The sequence below is a fragment of the Oryctolagus cuniculus genome, chromosome 9 (assembly GCF_051225735.1).
Source record: "Oryctolagus cuniculus isolate XC-2025 breed Fujian yellow rabbit chromosome 9, ASM5122573v1, whole genome shotgun sequence".
Lineage (NCBI taxonomy): Eukaryota > Metazoa > Chordata > Mammalia > Lagomorpha > Leporidae > Oryctolagus > Oryctolagus cuniculus.
This window is the reverse complement of record NC_142875.1, coordinates 22,403,923-22,427,583: the sequence shown is the minus strand read 5'-3', so window position 1 is coordinate 22,427,583 and position 23,661 is coordinate 22,403,923. Positions and strand designations below refer to the sequence as shown.

Genomic DNA, 23,661 nt, shown 5'->3' with positions numbered 1-23,661 from the left:
CTGTGTTCCAATAAATCCTCATTTATAAGAACAAGTATTGACCCAGTTTTCACTGGTGGCCAAAGCGCTATGGATTGTCCATTCCTTGTGTATCTTTGCCCAATGTCTTGAAAACACATCAAATATTTCCCAGTATTCCACGAGGGAGATAACAGTGATTAATGGAGTCATATGGGAAGGCTTAAATTAGAAAATGAGATCAGTCAAGGCAATAAAATGATTTGGGAATTTTTGGCTAGGAAAATAAGAGGAGTGAAAACTCAGGTCATGGGAAGAATTGAACAAAAGGCAGTGACAAGATTCACACTACCTTACCTCATAATTTGCTCTAGTTGTTAAAGAAAATACTTAAGGAAGAGTAAGGGAAATAAGAGTTGATCATGAATATTTCTTCCTACTAAAAAAGTGTATGACCTCTCCACCCGAGTTTCTGGGACTTAACAGTCACTGCTTTACTAAGAGATTTTTTTTTATCTCTCTCAATGGAACCAGCTCCGCAAATGGCAACCTCTGTGACAGTGGGCGTCTAAATATTAAGACCAATTGCCTTCACCTTAGCATATGATTTAGTGATTTCTCAGGAGCTTTCACAGAATCAATTATTCATTTTCTTCTTAGGCCTTATTCTGAAATTCACTCTTTACAGCAAAAGCGAAGAGGATAAATTCCCCATAGCAGAGGGCTGGAACAGGTTTTACTGAGCCCAGGGGACAGTGCAGAAGCTGGACACAATACAGAACCCTCAGATTGAAGCAACAGACACCAGAAATACAGCAGCCCAATCACAGCTGGGGAAAGCCACTCCTGGAGCAATGAACAGCTGACAACACCATAATTGTGGGAAGAATCAACCTTTTCTAGTGTAAGTGAGAAAATGCTTATCCTTGTAGTCAAGTCTGAGCAACTGCACAAGGGAAATAAAAGAAGTTCCAGCATGTGGTAAGTTCTCTGAAACAAGACAGTGGCACAACAAAGTGCTGAGCTGTGCATAGGCTCTCCCTTGTGGTACACAAAGAGGATCAACAGAAAAAAAAAAAAATGGAAAAGACAATTGGGAACAGATAACAATTGGACAATCTCCTTTTCACATTGGGCTTAAGGTTTTTACAAGGTTCTGATCAAGATGTCCATATCATGGGTCACTCAGCTTGACTCAACTTTAGTCAAGTTTCTTTCTGACCCTAAGCCCCAATTTCCCTTGTCCTAGAAGATTTTCCTTACAAAGTCCTAATTAGAATTTGTTGTAACGTAGTAATAATAATAAGTTCGTAGGGATTACCTGTCAGTGCGTGGAGTTGAAAGTGTGTAAAACTAGAACTAGAAAAATTAAAAATATAATACTAGTTGTGGCAATGTAGAAATATGTTTTCAGTAATACATTTCACTAAACTTAATGTGTAAAAATAGATGTAATCTTATTTTCATTGCTTTCATATGTCCCAGAAAGAATACCTGTAAATACAACATGCTTTCCTTTCTCTGTTGCCAGTAAACATATTTTCATCCAGTTCAGCTTGTTCTGGTAAGATTAAGGAAAGCATGCAATCGTTTTTCAAGAAATACATCAATTAAACAAGTTTGGTCTCCAAGGAATGTGTAAAAAGTAGGCTGAAAATTTTAGGTCAATTTCCAAGATGAATATAAATGTACACAGATGTAAGCCCATTTAAAAATGTCCTTTTTTCATATGAACGTGAAAATCTTGTTTAAGCTGCCCTCATTGCTCAATAGCTGTTCATTTGTCATTGTATATTTGTCATACAAAAATAAATGTACATTTGAAGAAAATATCAGAAGAATATACCAAAATATATGAGATGGAAAGAAAGATACTAGTGTTTCCATAGTAACAGCATGTTTAGCCAGTTGCTACAGCACCATAGTAACTAAAGAATAAAGAATGTGGAATGCATCAAAAATATGAATATGCAAAATTAAAAGATTCATAACGATAAAGTTGGCGTCTGACTATGAAAACTCAAGTTGTCCTAGTTTTGCTTCCCATCAGGACCTCCCTGGGTCTTAAAGAGTTTGATTTATGATGAATTAGAGATCTATTGTTCTAATTTTTATGAAGAATACTTTCATTTTTGAAATATGATTGGCATGTCTCTCCAAAAGTTGTTGCAGCAATTAAATAAAATGAGACAATGTATGATAACATACTCCACAAATTGCACAGTTAAAATATTTATCATTACAAAGCTTTTAAATCATGATAATAAAATGTGGCCTATCTCTTGTTAGTTCTCATCTATATGTCTTTGCAGAAAGTAAATTTAGTTCATTTCATTTTACCTAGAAAGATTTTTCCTTCAAATTGTTTTTCCAAACACTTAACTCCAAATTTCTCTTTGACAGTAGAAAACTAAAATATAATACATGGTTTACATGAGAAGTGTAATAGAAAACAAGTACAATATAACACTGCAGCTTGTGATGAGTAGTCTTAGGGTTAGAAAAAAGTTAATTGGATCTGATATTCAATGTCAAATAGATAATTTTAGCTTTTTATTTGCAGAGTCAATCTAACAGAATGTTTGAGATGAACAATTTCTTTACATGATGATTTAATTTAAGGAAATAAAAAATGATTTATCCAATGATTTATGTCTCTGGTTTTACAATAGGAAGATATTTTAAATAAATTTGAATCTTCACTGTTTGATTACACTTTTTCTACTACCATATTAAATGCATAGAAAATACATGAATCTGAGTAACAAGGTTAAAGGTAACTTACCTATGTAGTCATTATGCCATGAATGACTATGTAAAGAAATCTAAGGCAGCCTTCTGAAACCAGAAGAAAGCGTAATATAAAAAAATACTATTTTGGACAAGCATTGTAGCATAGCATGTTAAGCCACTGCATGCTGTGCCAGCATTCCATTTGAGGGCCAGTTCGAGTTCCCAGCTGCTCTGTATCTGATCCAGCTCTTTATTAATGTGCCTGGGAAAGCAATAGAAGAAGGACCAAGTATGTAACCCCTGCCACACATATGGGAGACAAGATGAAGTTCCATTCCCCTTGTCTTTGGTCTGGCCCAGCACTGGCCATTGCAGCCATTGGGCGAGTGAAACAGAGGATGAAAGATCTGTCTGTCTGCTTCTATCTGTGTCCCTTGCTCTCTGTAACTGCCTTTCAAATAAATTCATTAATTCTTAAAAAATACAAAAATAGAGCCACTCTAGTTGCTTTTTTCCCTTTTGTATTAATTTTAACAGAAATGGTGGCATAATGGTGCAGGAGTCTGCAGCTATAACCATTTATTGTGCTTCATCCCCAACAAATTTTGCAGATTTTTCTTTCTGCTGAATTTTGGAAGTTTTACAGCTCTTTTAGATTACAATTGTTTTTCTCAGCTTTGTATCCTATAATGAGGAACATAGACATGGAAGAGTGAGCAAAATGAAGGAGGTTTATTGAAAAAAGCAGCAGTTGGGGGGCTCCCTGAGGGAGGAAGTCATTGAGGGTTGAGTTTCTAGGGTCTTTTATAAGCTATAAAATGGGGAGTTTTGTGATTGGTTCAGGAAATGACATTGTTAACTCATGGTTTTCATTCATTAATTGGATGAATGTTGAGTCTGCAAACACAAAAGCCCTTCACAAAAGCTGGTTCCTCCAAGATTTACCTCCAGATAGTGGAGAAAGATAGCCCTGTCCTTGTCAGCCTATCTAGGAATCTGTCTCTCTGTCATTTCCTCTCTGAACAGTAACCCTACCTGTCGTTAGGGAGAAGAGGCAATCACTTCTCTGGTACTTCAAGTGGCAAAGTTAGAGAGCAGTAAGAACTCTTCCTCCAGATGTCTGTCCAGGGATCCCTAATAGAGGTCTGCATTTATGATTCAATAACTAGGACCAGCTGGAGGAACAAAGTAGATGAGGTAAGAAAGTTGAGTATACAAGGTCTAAACATTATCAGTATCACAAAAATGCAAAGCTGAGCTACAAAGGGAAAACAACCCATGTCCATATGATCGACAATAATAAAGGCGAGAAGCTGCCTATTCTCTTAGGTTATGTATGAGACTGTAGATTTTCTGAACATTAGATGGGAGATAATAATACAAAAGCAACATATTTTCATTTAGTAATGTACATGTCCCACCTTGTTTTGCCATGACAATGTTTAATGCCTGATGATTTTTTAAGACCAGAAAAGTTTGTTGAACTCTAATGTCTCTTATCATAACCTCCCATCCCTGTTGAGCCATGTGTGTGATTTAATATGGAACTGCAATTATCAGGGGACTGGATTGGAAGTGGAGCTGCTGGGCCAGGAATCAGTGCACAAATGATATTTTGGCGTTGTGGTATGGCTTTATCTTCTATGCAGTCATGGCAGTCCCAATTTTGTAGGGTCCTGGGGAGTCCAAACCAAGGTACTAGTTCAGATACCAGCATCTTTACTACTTCAGTAGCCTTCTTAGTTCTACAGGGGAAGGCTTCCACCCAATTACTGAAGTCGTCTTCCCATACTAAGAGGTACCATAAGGTTCTTTGTTTTAGGTAAGTGAATAAAACCTAATTGCCAATATTCCCCTGCATAGCTTTGTCAGATGCATTCATATTTCTACCTATATTTCATTTGTGACATTATATGTATTCCTTAAAACAATACAAGCTTTCTATATAGTTTTTTTTTCTTTATAAGCACCCATCAAAACTATTAATGCCCATGCTTGTACTAAGCCTCTACAAGGTATTGTGTGTTTCTAACATGAACCTGAATATGGTTTTAAGCTCTATTATCCATTTCAAAGTCATTTCTACATCATTAGATATGTATTACAGCAGCATTCCACTCTTCATATAAAAATATGGATTTGTATGCTAACGCTTCAATAATAAAGTTCCATAATTCTGAATTATAGGAATCTGAAATTAAGGTGTTGGAAGGGTTATTTTCCATTAGGTGTGGCTATTTTTCTGGTGGAGATTATCACTGTCATGTATCTTCATGTACTAATCTAGGTCCGATTTTTTCGTATTTTAAGGATACATGAGCCATTGAATCAAAGCTCACTTTAATGACCTCATTTTATCTTAAGTGTCTGTTGAAACCCTGTCTCCAAATACAGCCATATTCTTTGTTAATGGCTTTTAGTACATCAATTTATGAATTTTGAGAAGACAAATTATTTCATAAGAGAAGAATACCAGAGTGTAACTGATATTACTAGTTACCTGTTCAAAATGCATTCTCAGTATAATAAAATTTCAGTATTTTAGACAAGAGATAAATATTCCCATTTAAGTATTTTATTTTCATAGATCCACTGTAACTTTGGCAAAACATCTACTAGAATTTGCTAATGGAAAGTTCAAATTACCATTCTGGATATTTCTGCCCCCTTGGAAATGAAAGTCAGCTAAAGATACTGAACCTAAACGATGAACGTGTCCATGGTCTCTACATAGAGCTGCCTCACTAGCCCAGGAGGATTGACAATTTTGCAGAAGTTTTATATAATTATTCTACATATACAATGCATAATTTTTGTGACTTACAACAAACATTTATTTGCTATTCGCAGAAGGGCTAGTGGGCCATATTTATATTAAACTTGGCTTGGTCAGGTGGTCTTCAGGCATTTAAATCTCCAGAAACCAGGGTAAAGGTTTAACAACTACCTAGTGTATGTTCTGACTGTGGAAGGAAGACATGTCCATGGAGCTGGTAGAAAATTTCCATAGCCTTGGCAGCTCATGACAAGAGCCTAGGGTGATTACTGAGGCCATAAACAAGAGTGTCAATTTGTTAAGTCAACAACAGGAGTCACTGTGCACTTACTCCTCATGTAGGATCTTTGGCCTTAGTGTGCTGTACATTGAGATTTAATGCTATAACTAGTACTCAAACAGTATTTTTCACTTTATGTTTCTGTGTGGGAGCAAACTGTTTTAATTTTTACTTAATGTATGCTAAACTGATCTTCTGTATATAAAGAGAATCGAAAATGAATCTTAATGTGAATGCAAGGGGAGAGGGAGTAGATAAGGGGAGGGTTGCGGGTGGGAGGGACGTTATGGGGGGGAAGCCATTGTAATCCATAAGCTGTACTTTGGAAATTTATATTCATTAAATAAAAGTTAAAAAAAGGGGAAAAAAGCAACACATAAATATATAACTTCATAGCTCTATTGTTGGCCTCATGTACATATGTGAAATTAAAATCTTTATGTCTGAGAACTAAAAAAAGAAAATTTTCAGGTCTTTAGAAGACTTGGCTTGAATCAGGCAAGCTGGAACATCCATCTTGTCTCACAAGTCAAAGCACATCAAATGGCCACAACAAAGTAAACATGAGCTGAAAATTAAAAGAAAAAAGATGCATGCTTTCATTATGGCGAGAAATGAAAACATTCCTCTAAATAAATCAAGATTCCACAAATTTCTACTACCTTATTTTATGTGCTAGATGAAAGGAGGATTCTAGTTTGTGTTTAATTCTCTGCTTTTGTGATATTTGCTACTGATAGCCTGGTACAATTTAACTTAAAGCTAGTGTCTTTTACATTTCAACTATTAACTTTTTTAGTGACAGGTTGTAATTTTATATTATATATTTTAACATTTGTGTTGTGATATTAATGTACAAACAAGTAAGTTGATGGAAATAACAAGTATAAGACTTAGATGTAGAGGGTTAGGCAATGGTACAACACAATAGCAACATTTCAGCAGGAGTCCACTGGATGTGGTCAATAAGGAAATATCAGAATTAACAGGCAGGTATTAGCATCATAAGGGCAAACTCATGCCATTCATTTACATAATGTGAGAAAACTCAAGGTATCTCCTATTAATTCAAGAATATAATTAAATTTTTTAACCAAAGCACAATGTTGGTTATATTAAAACACAATTTGGGAGCTAGGATGTTGTATTCTTCACTTTAAGAAATTTTTAAAAACCTACCAAATGCCATTTTGTTTGCTTTATGAATGCGAGAATACATGAGTCAATAAAAAGGGTCAACCATTTATGAAATTTTCTCTATCACTCTGAGTAAAACCCCCATGTCAACACTTCTTTGGATTACTATAAGAGGATTTGCAAATATGACTAGACAAAACAGAAAAAAATCACAAAATTTTCTGTATTTTATGCAATGTAATAAATTATGCTGAGTGAACTTAAAATATTAATAATTTTGAAATGTAAATTGAAATTACATAAAACACTTCCAGCTTTACTTAATGCTTAATATTCATTATAAATGGTAAGATGTTCACATTTGTGGAAAAATAAAAACTTCAGATCTCTTGAATCCATAAATGTAATTTGACACATCAGTGATAATTTTGTGATGGGAATACCCTTTCCAAAGTGATTAACTAATGCATGTAGCCTATTAAATTTCCCTTGTGTAAATGAGCTGAACATATGAATATATAAAGAAGTTTAAATAGAAAGTATGTCATTGAAAAAATTGAAAATAAGACTGGAAGGAGGAGAGAAGGTGGAAAATATCATTATGTTCTTAAAACAGTATATATGTAAAATACTTGAAAAATGTCCCTTTATGTAAACAAAATGGACTCAAAATAATGTTTCAAATTAAAATTGAAACAAAATATACAGTTAATTTTTATAAATTTATGACACTACACATACACATTTGTAACAAAACTTAAATACTTACTGCTAACAACACATATTTTAAAATTTGTTTTCTATAAGATACGTGATGTTGGGGGGGCAGTGCTGTGGCGGAGCCAGGAAAGCTGCCGCCTGCAGTGCCAGCATCCCATATGGACTCCAGTTTGAGTCCCGGCTGCTCCACTTCAATCCACTCTCTGCCTTGGCCTGGGAAAGCAGCAGAAGATGGCCAAGTCCTTGGGCTCCGCCACCCACATGGGAGACTCAGAGGAGTCTCTTGGCTCCTGATTTTGGATTGGCACTGCTCCAGCCATTGTGGCCTTCTGGGGAGTGAACCTTCGGACGGAAGTCTCCTCTCTCTCTCTCTCTCTCTCTCTCTCTCTGCCTCTCCTCTCTCTGTATAACTCTGACTTTCAAATAAATAAATAAATCTTTAAAAAAAAGGTGCATGATGGCCAGCACCCTGGCTCACCAGGCTAATCCTCTGCCTGCTAAGCAGGCACCCTGGGTTCTAGTCCCGGTTGAGGCACTGGATTCTGTCCCGTTTGCTCCTCTTCCAGTCTAGCTCTGTGCTGTGGCTCAGGAGTGCTGTGGAGGATGGCTCAGGTCCTTGGGCCCTGCACCCCATGGGAGACCAGGAGAAGCACCTGGCTCCTGGCTTTGGATCAACGCGGTGCGCCGCCGAAACGCACCAACCTTAGCGGCCACTTGGGGGCTGAACCAATGGAAGGAAGACCTTTCTCTCTGTCTCTCTCTCACTGTCTAATTCTGCCTTTCAAAAAAATAAAATAAAAATAAAAAAAAAAAAGGTCTATCATACATAGTGTAAGTCTCAAAGCAGAAACTGAATAACACTTCTCCTTTTGGGAGACTTACACCATAGACTTAGGGTTTTTCCTTATATTCAAATTTATCTTACTTTCAAAATTATTGTTAATTCATAAAAATGAATGAACTCAAATTCATCAGCATACAATTAAACTTCTGTCCTTTAAATTTTCACCCTGTTAGATAAAATTTCAAGACAATTACTGGGATATAAATCTTTTTCTTATAATAATCCTATTTGTTAAAATAGGAAATATTCTTTAATTACTATTCTATATTTTTCCCCATTTTATTTTATTTAAAGATACTTTTACTTATTTGGAAAATAAAGAGAGAGAGAGAAAGAGAGAATAAGAGAGAGAGAGAGAGAGAGAGAGAGAGATATTCCATCCACTGGTTTGCTCCCCAAATGCCCACAATGAAAAGGAAGAACCTGAAACTCCACCCAGTTCTCCCACATGGTGGCAGAGGCCCAAGCCTTCTCCCACTGCTTTCCTAGGTTCTTTAGCAGGAGCTGGATTGGAAAAGGAGGATCCTATAAGAACCAGCATTGTGATATGGAATGAAGGCATCACAGGTGGTGGCTTAACCTGCCACACCAAGTGTCAGCCATGTTTCCCATATTTTAAAGGTAGCACCAATACTAAATTGCTTCCTTGGATCCCAAATTACATGCCAACATATTTCATTGATTGCCATCTCTTTTTACTTAACATGATCAATGCATCGGATTTTGCATTAAATTTTTTTCTAAATAGTTTTTGAATGAAGAAATAAAAATGGCCAACAGACACACGAAAAAATGCTTAAGAAGACTAGCCATTAAGGGAAATATAAATAAAACCCACAATGAGATATCACTTTACTTCAGTTAGAATGGCTATTATCCAGGAATCAAAACATAACAAATGTTGGCAAGGTTGTGGAGAAAAGGGTACCCTTCTACAGTGTGCAAATTTGTACAATCATTATAGAAAACAGAATGGAGGTTCCTCAGAAAACTAAAATAGATCTACAACATGATGTAGCTATCCCACTCAAGGGTATAAATCCAAAGGAAGTGAATTCAGCATGCGAATCAAATTCCTGTACTCCTATGTTCATAGCACTCCAATGTTCAGTTCACAATAGTAAAGATATGGAATCAATTTCAATGTCCATCTACTAATGATTTGATAAAGAAAATATGGTATATATGCCTTATGCAGTATTACTTGACATAAAAAATGAAAACCTAACATTCACAACAAAATGGATGAAACTAGAGATCATTATTCTAACTGAAATAAACAAGCTCAGAAAAATAATATCACATTTTTTCTCTTATTTATGGAAGTTAATATATAGAGAGTATAAAAATTATGTCACTTTTATATCATTTGGTATATAGTTATAAATATTGCTTCACAGAATCATATACCACACACACAACATTATACCCTTCTTTCCCTACATTATGGTCATTGTCATGAATCCCGCATTTTGTGACAATAATATCTCTTTTCAAGAAAAAAATTGTATATATGTGCATGAATATAATATCTACATGTGGAGTGAATATGACAAAATGTTAAAAATAGTTAAATTTTAAAACTAAAAATATAATAAAAATGAAACATTCAAAGATTCTTATAATACCTCAAGTTATAGATGATTTAAAGCTTCCTAATTTTTGCATTTGAATAAGAACAAAACATTGGTGGTACTATTTAAAACTGGGCTTTTATTTCTGTTTTGTTTTCATGTTTGTTTCTTATGCTTCTTCATGTAGTGGCCCTAATTCATCTCTTATTCTATATACACTTTTCGCTGAGAGTCAATTTTGTTTTCAAGAAGGCACTTAGAGACTTCAGAAAAAGTTATGAACATTTCTTTTAGTCATTGGCTTGATGACAACCCATGCTTACATATGTTCTCAGCCCGTCTTCCAGCATGAAAGCTATTGCCATTACCATTCCACACCACCTCATCTGAGATAGATGCTCCGATTTTTTCCTCATAGGATGCATTGGAATAGATGGACAGATTTAATGTCTTATAAAGTATTTTTTAAGATTTATTTATTTATTTGAAAGTCAGAGTTACACAGAGAGAAGAGAGGCAGAGAGAGAAAGAGGTTCATTCCCCAGTTGGCTGCACCAATCCGAAGCCAGGAGCCAGGAGCTTCTTCCCGGTCTCCCAAATGGGTGCAGGGGCCCAAGAACTTGTCACATTTTCTACTGCTTTTCCAGGCCATAGCAGAGAGCAGGATCTTTTTGGAGCAGCTGAGATCCCATATGGGATGCCAGCGCTTCAGGCCAGGACATTAACCTGCTGCACCACAGTACCGGTCCCAGTAATTATACAGTGCTGACAAACACTTTTAAATCTGAATCCAATGATTGAGGGAATAGTCAATCCTATGTTCTATTTAATGAGTGTATTAGTAAATCAGTATTAATGACTAATGACTACATTTATAGAATCAAAGCATACATTCTGATGTGATTTGCTTAATTAATAATGAAAAAGTATCACATGCAAAGAAAAATATTTAATACAAAGAATAATTATTTTACTTATGTTTTTCTATCTGTATTATAACCATCCTATTCTTTTAATTACACATCTGAATTCATACATTCCTAAGTGTCTTTCTTAATAACTTCTAAGTTATGGGAAGAAAACATTTTATTGTATATTTAGGCCCAGCACTCGGCAAATTTCGTGGCACACAGTAGGTACCAAATGAATATTTATTAATCTGATCTGGAATCTGGAAAATACTTTATTTGTAAAGAATCATTGGTCTATTTAATCTATGGGCAAGCATCTTTTACGTTTTTCAAAGACTTTCTGGGGAGTAAATTGCTTCTAAACGCACACATTACACTATTCCAGTTTGGCATGCCTGGAGGGATTATGTGTAGCCCTGTAACTAATATAATCAAGGTACTGTGACTTAAAGGATTCACTGACTGGTAAAGCTTGAGAAAGCATTTGGCAACCTTAACTTAGCTCACTGATATGAACTAATGTGTTTAATAGTTCTGTCAGTATGCCTAGGTACTTCTCTGACAGATGCTACAGGAGTTGTTACACATCAACAGTAATGGAAATACTTCACTATTGTTTCTAATGTGTCTTAAGAAGTATAAGTGATCTTCAGGGATTCCTATCTACTGTTGTAGTCAATGGTTATTCATATGTAAGTGAGAAATGTTTTTATTTAAAAAAAGAACATCTTTGAGTATAGGGTAACTGCGTAGTTAACTGCATATCAAGTCATTTACACTTTTTGGCAGCTTCCTGGAGTACAGCAATGTTGTTTCCTGCCATTAACAGATGGAGTCTCTATGTGAGAACTGCTACTGTAAAACCTGCAATATGCCAGGTTAAAGATTAAGTGAAATCAATGTTAGAGGGTGCTTTCATATTAGATATTAAATTGTATGTACTGTGCCAATTATAAGCTTCATGAATTTTCTTATTAAGTATTAAGATTTATGTCAGAAACTTCAATATAGGAAAGGTGCTCCTTGGAAAAAAAGAAGTATGTCCCAGATGCGAATGACAGATGCTGTGGAAGCTGCACCAGATCATGCTTCTCTGCTTTTCAAATTAAAGATGTACAAAACAAGAACATTTTTATGGGTTGCTGTTAAGGTTGATGGACCAAGAAGTTGACAGCTTTTAAAATGTTTTAAGTGCATATAATTGTGTGCATAGCCATCAATAATTCTCACTCTTTTTTTTTCACAAATGGCTTAATCTCAAATGACATTATTTTGAAATATATAAATTTTTTAGGGCAAGTTGCTTGAATTATATTAGCCTGAGGTATGTTTTTTTTTTCTCTCAGTCTAAATTCAAAGGCCTTTTTAATAATATACAACATTGGCTTGTTGATTTGGAATTTAAAAAATCAGAAATCATATCCATTAGTAAGATTCGTTAACAGATTTTAATGATCCAATCAATTGAGACACAAATGAAACAAAGAGGCATCTGAAACATCTCTTCTTTCACATATTAATTTTGGCCCTGAGAAATGTATAGGTATCTAACAGGAGGTTTGTGTTATTTCTCAAATCATTTACCATGTAGGTCATGAAAGAACTCTACCTTTTATCCAAGACCTTGTATAGCTCATGTCACATTCTATAGAAGGCCATACCTCATAAACTCATATTTTATATTTTAGCTTTACATAAGCAATACTAAGCCAAGGTCATCATGTTCAATGCATTTCATAACAAGGCTTCTTTATCATAAATGAAAATATTTGACTCTTTATGGGAAGCTGATTATTAACAACTTTGTAAACATACCATCTGCCTTTATATAATCAGGAGAGCAATGATCATAGGTTGTGTGCATTGTCTCCTTCTTCTCTACCGATTAGTAAACCAATCAGTAATTCATTTGTAGAGAATCCATGATTATGGAAAGCAGAAGTCTTTTATATCTGGTGATTGATCAAAACCTGAAAAAATTAAGAAACAGAAATAGAGGAGTGTATAAAATCATGATTAGGATGGTTCATTTAATTAAATTTAAATTTAATACAATGCTTCCAGACCACACTAAATATTTTATAAATTAATGCTAATATAGAGTAAAATCACATTCTTATAAAATCCTTATAATTTTAAACAAGAAACTGCCAATTTATAGAGTAATTCTGCAAATGAGTCACATAATTTGAGGAAGTTGTTCTATTTCTTCTTGGGAAAAATTTAGCAAATACAAGGCAGGCATTTAACTTGTAGAGGCAATTAAAAAGTTACTCAGACATAGCCTCTCATTTATGCTCTGTGAATTTTGAAACATGCAATTTGAATTCCTCTTGGAATAATACTAAATTGTTATCATCCACTTTGTCTATATAGAGCTGACATCACAGATGTGTAACCAAGACAATTGTGGAAAAAACAATTTAAGAGGTTTATGCTCTGTGTTCGTCACGGTGAAATTCATAATAGCTTCAACATTAATTTTGTATTTTGCATGAGAAGTCAGGTGGGGCAATGCAGCATATGCTTGAGGTTGGAGTTGCAGTTAGCATGTGGGCCACGCTTCACTGTCTCCTGACTTTCCTGGGTCTGATTATCAGTTGCCTACTGTTTTTGCTGCTTCAATCACTTCCCAGCCCTGTCTCTCCATCAGCAACCGTGACTCTGCCAGATTTTCCAAGTTGGGTCTGAGCATTGGCCAAGATGGAATAGGAATCAAATGTGAACCCTGAAGAGTCTTGGAGAGATCAAGGTAATATCTGACAATTTCGGGGACTGGCACAGTGGCACACTGGGTTAATCCTCCTCCGCCTGCAGTGCCAGCATCCCATGTGGGCGCCAGTTCTAGTCCCGGTTGCTCCTCTTCCAATCCAGCTCTCTGCTGTGTCCTGGGATAGCTGTGGAGGATGGACCATGGTGGAGGATTGCCCAAATGCTTGGGCCCCTGCACCGACGTGGAGAACCAGGAAGAAGCACCTGGCTCCTGGCTTTGGATCGGCACAGCTCCAGCGGTTGCGACCATTTGGAGAGTGAACCAACGGAGGGAAGACCTTTCTCTCTGTCTCTCTCACTGTTTGTAACTCTACCTGTAAAATAAATAAATAAATAACTGACAATTTCATTGCACATTTGGAAGTGTAGAAGGCCTCTTAGCTATGCCCAGTAAGGATACCAACCATGGTGCATAAGAATAACACAATGTAGGAAAGACTTCAAAAATTTAGCAGAAAGTACAATTGGAAAATAAATTTATTTTGTTACAATATTATTATTTTTAATTATTATTTAAATATTTTTGAAATTATTTTTAAACTATCATCACCAATATTTGTACATACTTATGGACTGCATTTTGAAATTTCAATATGTGTATGTAATGTTTACTTATCAAGGTAATCAATATTTTGTAATCTTTGTCATTATGAATGGAGACTTCATACTTATTTGTTTTATTTGTTCATTAAATATATACTGGACTATTGTAAACTGTAGTCATCACTATACACAATACACAAGACATGGAATCAAACATTGTGCAAAAATGTTTGAAATTCATACTTACAAAGGAGTCTTCCAAAAGTTCATGAAAAATGTATGTTATATAAACCTATGTATGGATCTCAAGCTTTTTTGCACCAAAATATGCTAATTGCTTAACATTTCCAATCCTACCCACCCACCCATACACACACACACATGCACACAGAAGGAAAGTCTCTAAAACTCAAGGAATTAAGTCTTTGGGATGCTATCTAGCTGACAGTTGTGGAGGTGAAAGTCATACAAAGAATACCAAGCAAAGGGTCACCCTTAGAGGGAAAGTTATAGCATAGTCAAATCGACAGCTAGAAGCAAGGATTTCCTACTTAGTGTATAGTGCAGTAGTGGAAAAATTGAATAAAATTTTTAGTTACTGATTCAAATCATATACTGCACCCATTTACACTTAACAACTACTGCCATAAGTGCATTCTCAAAATATATTTTACTGGTTGTGCTTTGAAGCATACTAGTTGAAAATCACATATGTAAGCCATCTGAGAAACGTTCTTTTTAAAGAATATTTTCTGGCCCAGGAATCCAGTGGAGGATGGCCCAGGTCCTTGGGTCCTGCATCCTATGGGAGACCAGGAGAAGCAGGTGGCTCCTGGCTTCAGATCAGCGCTGTGCGCCGGCTGCAGTACGCAGACCTTGGCGGCCATTGGAGGGTGAACCAACGGCAAAAGGAAGACCTTTCTCTCTGTCTCTCTCTCTCACTGTCCACTCTGCCTGTCAAAAAAATAAAAAAAAAAGAATATTTAACTCAAATCATAATGCTATCTTAGTTTCCATGTACTTTGTGTAAGCTGGTTATTTAAATTTTATAACTTAATGAACTATTATTACATATACTTTGGTTTTCACGTTGCTTTATTATTGCAGTAGCTATGTTAACCTTTTAGTCCATTTTTATATTCATTTTAATTGTTTTTTCTTCTCCTGGAACTGAAATAGCTGAATTATGTGGCCAGAAATGAAAGATTTTTATAATATTCTATGATTCTTAGTGCAGGAGTATATTTTTCTGTTAACAAAATGAGGAGCAATGTTTTAATTAGGATTGTGCCTTTTAAAACAGAGTGACATAGTGTTTTTTAATTTTATAATTCAGCTTTATTTCTGTAAAAATTTTAATTTCTATTCGCTTCTATTTTTTCCTTTACAGTTTCAAGGAATTCATTGTAGTATTAAGTTGCATCACTTTCAAACCCTGTTCTTAATTAATAATAAAATGTCATGGAGTATTACCTATATGTTTAATTTTTCACTTATTTCTTGATATATAGTATTTTTAAAATATAATAGTTGACAATTATTCATATTATAGAACAAATATTTAATATGCATAATAGAGCATATTCACATAATGATTAGATGAGTGATTTTGTTATATCCAACACTTTAGTGTTTTTGTGAAAGATTAGAAATTTGGCAACTTTTTTTTTATCACACTGAGCCAAAATATTATATGTATTTTAACCCTACTTCATACTATTCCTATTATATCACTTAGAATTTTGTTTTCAGTCAAAATTCATTTAATTTTGCAGATATTTGCCTTTGTTATGCTTGCAAGCCTTTCCAGTATTCCCATATTCCAACCTGGAGTAATGCATTTTCTGCTTAACGAAATTATGCTTGTATGACTTCTACCACAGGCCTATAAGTGACAAATTTATTATTTTTATTTGCCTTAAAATATTTTTATTTAATTTTTACTACTGATGGATATTTTCATGAAATTTAGTTTTATGGGCAAAAGATTATTTTTTCACCCCTTAAAATATTAACTTAAGTGTTTCATAGATTCTGTACTATAATCTGCAAAATCACTTCATAATTTGAATGTTGATATTTAAAGTAATTGTTCTGTTTAATCAACATTCAGTATTTTATTTTTACCATTATTGTTTAAAATGCTAAATTCATTTGTTTGATATCACTAAATGTGATTTAAAATTTGTAAGGATTTTTCTATCTCTGGATTAATATTGTTCAGTGTTTTGGAAAATTCTTTTGTTACTTCTAAATCTTTAATTTTTTCAATTATCTCCCTGTCTCCTAAAACTGCAGACACATATATTAGATCTTTTCAGGGTTTTCCATTTTTCTCTTAAGTTTTTGTCATTTTGTTCACCATCTGGATACATTTTTATACATCCCAATTCATAAGAATTCTGCAGTGAATAGTTTTCCATTAAACTCGTCTATAGTAGTTTTAACAATTTTACTGTATTTTACAACATTAGAATTCAACTTAGTAGTTTAATTGACTATAATTCCTGGAAACATTCCCAGTTTTTTAAAATATATTTTTAAACATATCACAGTTATTTGTCATGTGTGATAACTTAAATGACTTATTTTATTTACTTTTGTTAAAGTCTACTATTGATTTTAATAAAATATGCGTAAGAAAATATTTTTCAATCCATGCATTTATATTTTCATGACACAAATGTGATTTAATGAACAACTGCCAGTGCTTATAGATAAAAGTAAACTAGTGTTGCAGGAGTCTACAGTTTTAATCTCTAGGGTTTGTATCTTCTCCCCAAAAAGCTGACTTCTTCTTTTTGTCAAATTTTTGAAATATTTCAATTTTACCCTTTTACATTACAATTCTCTTTCTCCAATGGGTTCTTTTTCTTGTATCCACAACAAATGAGGAGCATAGAAAAGGAAGAATGAGCAATGTAAGAGAGATTTATTGAGGGGAGAGAGAGAGAATGCTCCCAGAAGTCAGGAGGGGGGTCCCTGGAGAAGAGAGACTTTGAGGGCTATAAAAAGAGGAATCCTTGCAATTGGTTCAGGAGAAGCATTGAAATGTCGTGGCTTATTATCCAAGACATATTCCATATTGTGGAGAGGGGCCCCCGATCCCTGTATACCTAGCCAGGAGTCATTCTCTCTATCAATACTCCCTTTGAGAGGTAACCCTAAGTGAGATTAGGGAGAGGGGGCAATGATGGCTTTGGTTACTTGGAGCTGTAGAAGGCAATGTTGGTAACAGCAGTCAAGGCCCCTTTCCCAGAGGTCTGTCCATGGGTCCTGGCAGAAAGCCTGCACCCACGCTTCTATTTGTAGAACCATCTGAAGTTTTATAGCCTTTAGATGAAAAAGCACAAACTTTAGAAGAAGGCTGAGTATACCGGGCCCAAATATAGCAACATCACAAAAACACAAAACAGAATTACAAAGGGAAAAATGTATGCCCATATATTAGAGAATCCCAAAGAGGACAAAAGGGTCTGTAGCCAGCTGAGTTTGTGCCTGCTTAGTCTCTTGGGTTATCTTTAAGCTTGACACTGTCTTTTAGATCTTTCCTACATCTGATGTGACTGTTAACTCAACAGTAACATGTTTCATTAAATAATGTACATGTTCTATCTTGTTGAGTCATGAGGATAATTAATGCTCATTGCATTTGCAAGACCACAGAAGTTTGTTGAGCCTTAGTGGCTATTATCATGGCCTCCCATCCCTGTTGAATCAAAAGCATAAGATTTTTTTTTTTTTTTTTGACAGGCAGAGTGGACAGTGAGAGAGAGAGACAGAGAGAAAGGTCTTCCTTTTTTCCGTTGGTTCACCCTCCAATGGCCGCTGCGACTGGCGTGCTGCAGCCGGCGTACCGCGCTGATCCGAAGCCAGGAGCCAGGTGCTTCCTCCTGGTCTCCCATGTGGGTGCAGGGCCCAAGGACCTGGGCCATCCTCCACTGCACTCCCAGGCCACAGCAGAGAGCTGGACTGGAAGAGAAGCAACCGGGACAGAATCCGGCGCCCTGTCTGGGACTAGAACCCAGGCTGCCGACGTCGCAGGCGGAGGATTAGCCTAATGAGCCGTGGCGCCGGCCAGAAGCATAAGATTTAAGATGGATCTCTCCAAGGATGGTATATCATCAAACAAAAGATGCCTCCCTCTGTAATTGGAGCATCCCACTCTGGGTCTTTCTAAATGGTAGCAGTTCTGGGGATGTGCCCTGAAATAAAGTGGATGTTTCTAAGCCCTCTCTGTATTGCAGGGTTAAATCCATGGCACAGTACACCTAGTGGAAGGAAGAAGAAGAAAAAGATGAAAAAAACTGGTATCTTGTGTACTGAGTAGCAAGACTATTATCAAAATAATTGTAGCTTAATGATGGAATTGAGGGATGATAGGCTGGGGGAAAGTATGTATAACAGATTCACTTATCTTTTTACAAATGAATTTGAATTCTTTGGTGGTTTGCCAGGAGTATTCATCTTCCATTGTAGAGTAAAAGAGATCCTCAGGGCTGAATCTGAAGATGGCTCAGCTATTCAGACTTTTCTCAGGGATAGTGGATCTAAGAGTCTAATATGGACATATTTGCCACAATGAGAGTAGGGAGAATCATAATATAAGATCCATCCCAACCCTCCTATAAAGAAGGAGAGTGAATTGGAAGGTCCCACACAAACACTGACTCTCACTGTGTACACTTGGGGCTCCCTGATTCTCTGGGTTGTGTCTCCTGGAGACAATGGATGGCCTATTGGAACTTGGCAAGGACTGTTACGTATCTGATCATGCATGAGCTCTCATTGCTGATTATGAGATCATTGGTAAGGAAGCAATAACTGTACATTATGCATTAAGCATTTCAAAAATGACTCAAAGCTAACTCTGATGGATATTTCTGATGAACACTAAGGCTATGGAGAGGAGAGAGAAGCAGGGACAGTGAGTTTCCTGAGATGGCTTCCAGAGGTATCTCTTGAGGATGCCAACCATTAGTCTTTTCTACTTTCCCTGACGATTGTGGCCTCCAAACACAATGGAGATGATCCTGTATACCTCTCTCTCTCTCTCTCTCTCTTTCTCTCTCTCTCTCTTTTTGACAAGCAGAGTAGACAGTGAGAGAGAGAGAGAGAGAGAGAGACAGAGAGAAAGGTCTTCCTTTTCCGTTGGTTCACCCCCAATGGCTGCTCCAGCCAGTGCGCTGTGGCTGGCGCACCACGCTGATCTGAAGGCAGGAGCCAGGTGCTTCTCCTGGTCTCCCGTGTGTGTGCAGGGCCCAAGTACTTGGGCCATCCTCCACTGCACTCCCGGGCTACAGCAGAGAGCTGGACTGGAAGAAGAGCAACCGAGACAGAATCTGGTGCCCCGACCGGGACTAGAACCCGGTGTGCCGGCGCCTCAGGTGCAGAATTAGTCTATTGAGCAGCGGTGCTGGCCCACCTATCTCTCTTGAGACTGCCTGAGTGATGTTCACTTTGAAGGAGTGGCCATGCAATTTTATAGACTCTTAGGGAGCCAGTATAATACCATGAAATATGGAAGATGGATTCTTCTTTTTTCACAGTAGAATCATTTACCGGGCTGGAGACAATAGCTTCTAGAGAGTGCCCATTAGATCTCTTCACAGAAGTGTTGTGGCATAATCTCTCATAGGGGTGTTCCCCAAATCAAAGGGGCCTCCAAAACACAAAGGAGGGAGTTTACTTGGCTGCTGATCTGGCAGTCAAATCTGCCAGTTTCTTACCCTGAGTCATGGTATTTAATTTTGGTCTCCCTTGCAATATGTAACTGCTACTTTCCTGAGGAAAAAAAACTGAAGATAACAATTAATGTATATCCTATGGCATTTGATAGGGATGCATTTGCAATGAGGAAGTTCCTTTCTTTCAAAATAGCCACAAAAGCATGAATAAATATGTAGGTGAATTTAGAATCAGTGTAAATATTTTCACTTTATCCTTGCTCAGCCTGAGGGTTCTTGTCAGAGCAGACATCTCTGCCAATTGAGCACTCATGCCCAGAAGATGAAAACTATTTAAGGTCTCATTTAAGGTGACCATGGCATATCTAGTGTGGTGGGTTCCTTGTTCAATAAAGGAACTCCCATCTGTAAAAATAACCAAGTCTCAGTTCTCTAAAAGGATCTCTTTGAGATTCTCTCTAGCTGCATAGGTCTATAGAACCACACCTTAATGTCCTGCACTCTGTCTTCTCTGGGAGATAAGTGGCTAGATTTAGAGAGGAGCAAGTCTTCAGTTGGATTGTAGGACCCTCCAGGAATAATGTCTGGTATTTTTTTTTAACTTCTATTTAATGAATATAAATTTCCAAAGTACGATTTATGGATTACAATGGCATCCCCCCATAACGGCCCTCCCACCTGCAACCCTCCCCTTTCCGACTCCCTCTTCCCTCCCATTCACATCAAGATTCATTTTCGATTCTCTTTATATACAGAAGATCAGTTTAGTATACATTAAGTAAAAATTAAAACAGTTTGCTCCCACACAGAAACAAAAAGTGAAAAATACTGTTTGAGTACTAGTTATAGCATTAAATCTCAATGTACAGCACACTAAAGACAAAGATCCTACATGAGGAGTAAGTGCACAGTGACAGTGACTCCTGTTGTTGACTTAACATATTGACTCTCTTGTTTATGGCCTCAGTAATCACCCTAGGCTCTTGTCATGAGCTGCCAAGCCTATGGAAGCCCCCTGAGTTCACCGACTCTGATCATATTTAGACAAGGCCATGGTCAAAGTGGAAGTTCTCTCCTCCCTTCAGAGAAAGGTACCTCTTTCTTTGATGACTTGTACTTTCCACTGGGATCTCACTCACGGAGATCTTTCATTTAGTTTTTTTTTTTTTTTTTTTTCCCCAGAGTGTCTTGGCTTTCCATGCCTGAAGTACTCTCATGGGCTTTTCAGCCAGATCCACATGCCTTAAGGGCTGATTCTGAGGCCAGAGTGCTGTTAGGACATTTGCCATTCTATGGGTCTGCTGTGTATCTCACTTCCCATGTTGGATCGTTCTCTCCCTTTTTTATTCTATCAGCTAGTATTTGCAGGCACTAGTCTTGTTTATGTGATCCCTTTGGTTCTTAGTCTTATCATTATGATCCATTGTGAACAGAAATTGATCACTGGGACTAGTGAGATGGCATTGGTACATGCCACCTTGATGGGATTGAATTGGAATCCCCTGGTATGTTTCTAACTCTACTGTTTGAGGTAAGTCAGCTTGAGCATGTCCCGAATTGCACATCTCTTCCCTCTCTTATTCCCACTCTTATATTTAACAGTGATCACTTTTCTGTTAAGTTTCAGCACTTAAGATGAATTGTGTATTGATTACAGTATTCAACCAAAAGTGTTAATTAGAACAAACAAAAAAAATACTAAGAGGGATAACATATTAAGTTGCTCATCAACAGTCAGGGTGAGGGCTGATCAAGTCACCGTTTCTCCTAGTGTTAAATTCACTTTAACAGATTTCCTTTTTGGTGCTCAGTTAGTTGTCACCTATAAGGGAGAACAAGTGGTATTTGTCCCTTTGGGATTGGCTTATTTCACTCAGCATAATAGCCGGTGCCGCGGCTCACTAGGCTAATCCTCCGCCTTGTGGCACCAGCACACCGGGTTCTAGTCCCGGTCGGGGCACCGGGTTCTGTCCCGGTTGCCCCTCTTCCAGGCCAGCTCTCTGCTGTAGCCAGGGAGTGCAATGGAGGATGGCCCAAGTACTTGGGCCCTGCACCCTATGGGAGACCAGGATAAGTACCTGGCTCCTGCCATCGGATCAGCACAGTGTGCCGGCCGCAGTGTGCCAGCCGCGGTGGCCATTGGAGGGTTAACCAACGGCAAAGGAAGACCTTTCTCTCTGTCTCTCTCTCTCACTCTTCACTCTGCCTTTAAAAAAAAAATTATAATGTCTGGTATTTTAAAAGAAAGTGTTTGTTGACCAGAAGGTTTCAACTGAGGCTAGCAACCCTTTCATATTATGCAAAAGATATACTATTAGATCTCTAACTAATGCTTTCCCGAGATGCCTTCATATTAAGGGAGGACCTGGACTTCAGAGAAGGACAGAAAAGGTGATTTCAATTTCTAGGAGAAAGTAAATTTCTTTTCCTTTAATGGCTAGATCCACCTAGGGCTCCTGAGTACGTATGGTCTGGGGGAAAGGGAATCCCCTACCCCCTTGATTCTTATTCAATTATCCAAAGAAGTGGGATAGATCCCAGAGGTTTTGGATTCTGGGATCAGCTAACCCTCCACTGATCTAAATTGCAAGTAGTACAGGTGTACAATCAGAATATGGCCATTCTTCTTGGAGTGCCTTTCCTGTCCATAGTCATAGCATGTTGCAGACCCTTAGGGACACTCTGGTTGGTTTAAGGCTGCTACCAGGGCTGTATCATGCTTATTATCCCTTCTTATTGCTGGGTCTTATCCTGGTTCTGGTTGTAAAAACCAAAGTGGTGATCTTCAGGAAATTTTGTAATGTATTCTCAGGTCCAATAATTTGGTTTTGAAGATTTCTTCTAGTATCTAAAGCTGAATGAGTAAGAATGTCCTTTAAGATTGTCTGTCCTATTGAATTGGGAGCTACAGACATGCCCGGTTAATGTCTCCCTGAATATCATTATAATATAGAGGAATCTCCTCAGGACTGTTGTTTACAATGGATAGCTTGGAGTATTTTAATGTCCAGGTCATGGTCCTCTTCAAACCCTCCAGGATACAAGACATGCAATGTTTTCATATGCATTCGTCTAAATGGTCTACTTGTGTCCATTTAGCATGAGGCTCTTCCTAAGGGACAAATTGTTTTCCTGTAGGAAATATCTTTTTCTGGCCTCCTGAATCAAGGAAGGATGTAAATGTCATAAAAATTCATCCTCAAAAATTTCTGCATAATTCAGAGCTACTTGTATTTTAGTTTCTGTTAGAGTCTGTTTTAGGAGTAACAGCGTATCTTTCCAGGGGAGATCATAGTCCTCCTCAAACTCTGGAAGTCCTCAGTATATCTGTAAGGGTCATCTGAAAATCTTCCCAAGTTCCCCTTTATATGGTGAAGATCCTGAAATAAGACCAGTGAACCCTCCAACAACCTCCTGGAGAGTTAAATAGAATTTGATGATCAGGTGTCCTGCTTACTAGCAAACAGGTAGTTGTGGATTGGGGAATGGTTAGGAGGGAACATGAGTGGTAGGCAGTAGGATGAGTGTAGTCTATGTGGCAGACTTCATGGTGGGTCTAGGGAGTGGACAGCTGGGACCTTGAGGATAACTCCTGCTAAAATTGTTAGGTCTATTTTACAGAGCTGAGAATTGTCTGATTTAAATCACTGTGCAAAATAATGTCAACAGCTGAAGAAAGAAGTCAGCAACAAAATGCAAACTTCAGAGAATGGAGAAAAAAGTCTA

General features: G+C 37.1%; 1 protein-coding gene across 1 annotated transcript in view; it reads right to left on the bottom strand.

Moving 5' to 3' along the window:
• Nucleotides 1-614: 614 nt before the first annotated feature.
• Nucleotides 615-23,661, bottom strand: part of LOC149124526 (syncytin-2-like) — an 81,658-nt gene continuing 58,611 nt past the window's right edge. Inside the window, exon 3 of the mRNA XM_089304847.1 lies at nt 615-722. Within this exon, the coding sequence (XP_089160973.1) occupies nt 615-722 (108 nt within the window). The remainder of the gene's footprint in view (nt 723-23,661) is intronic.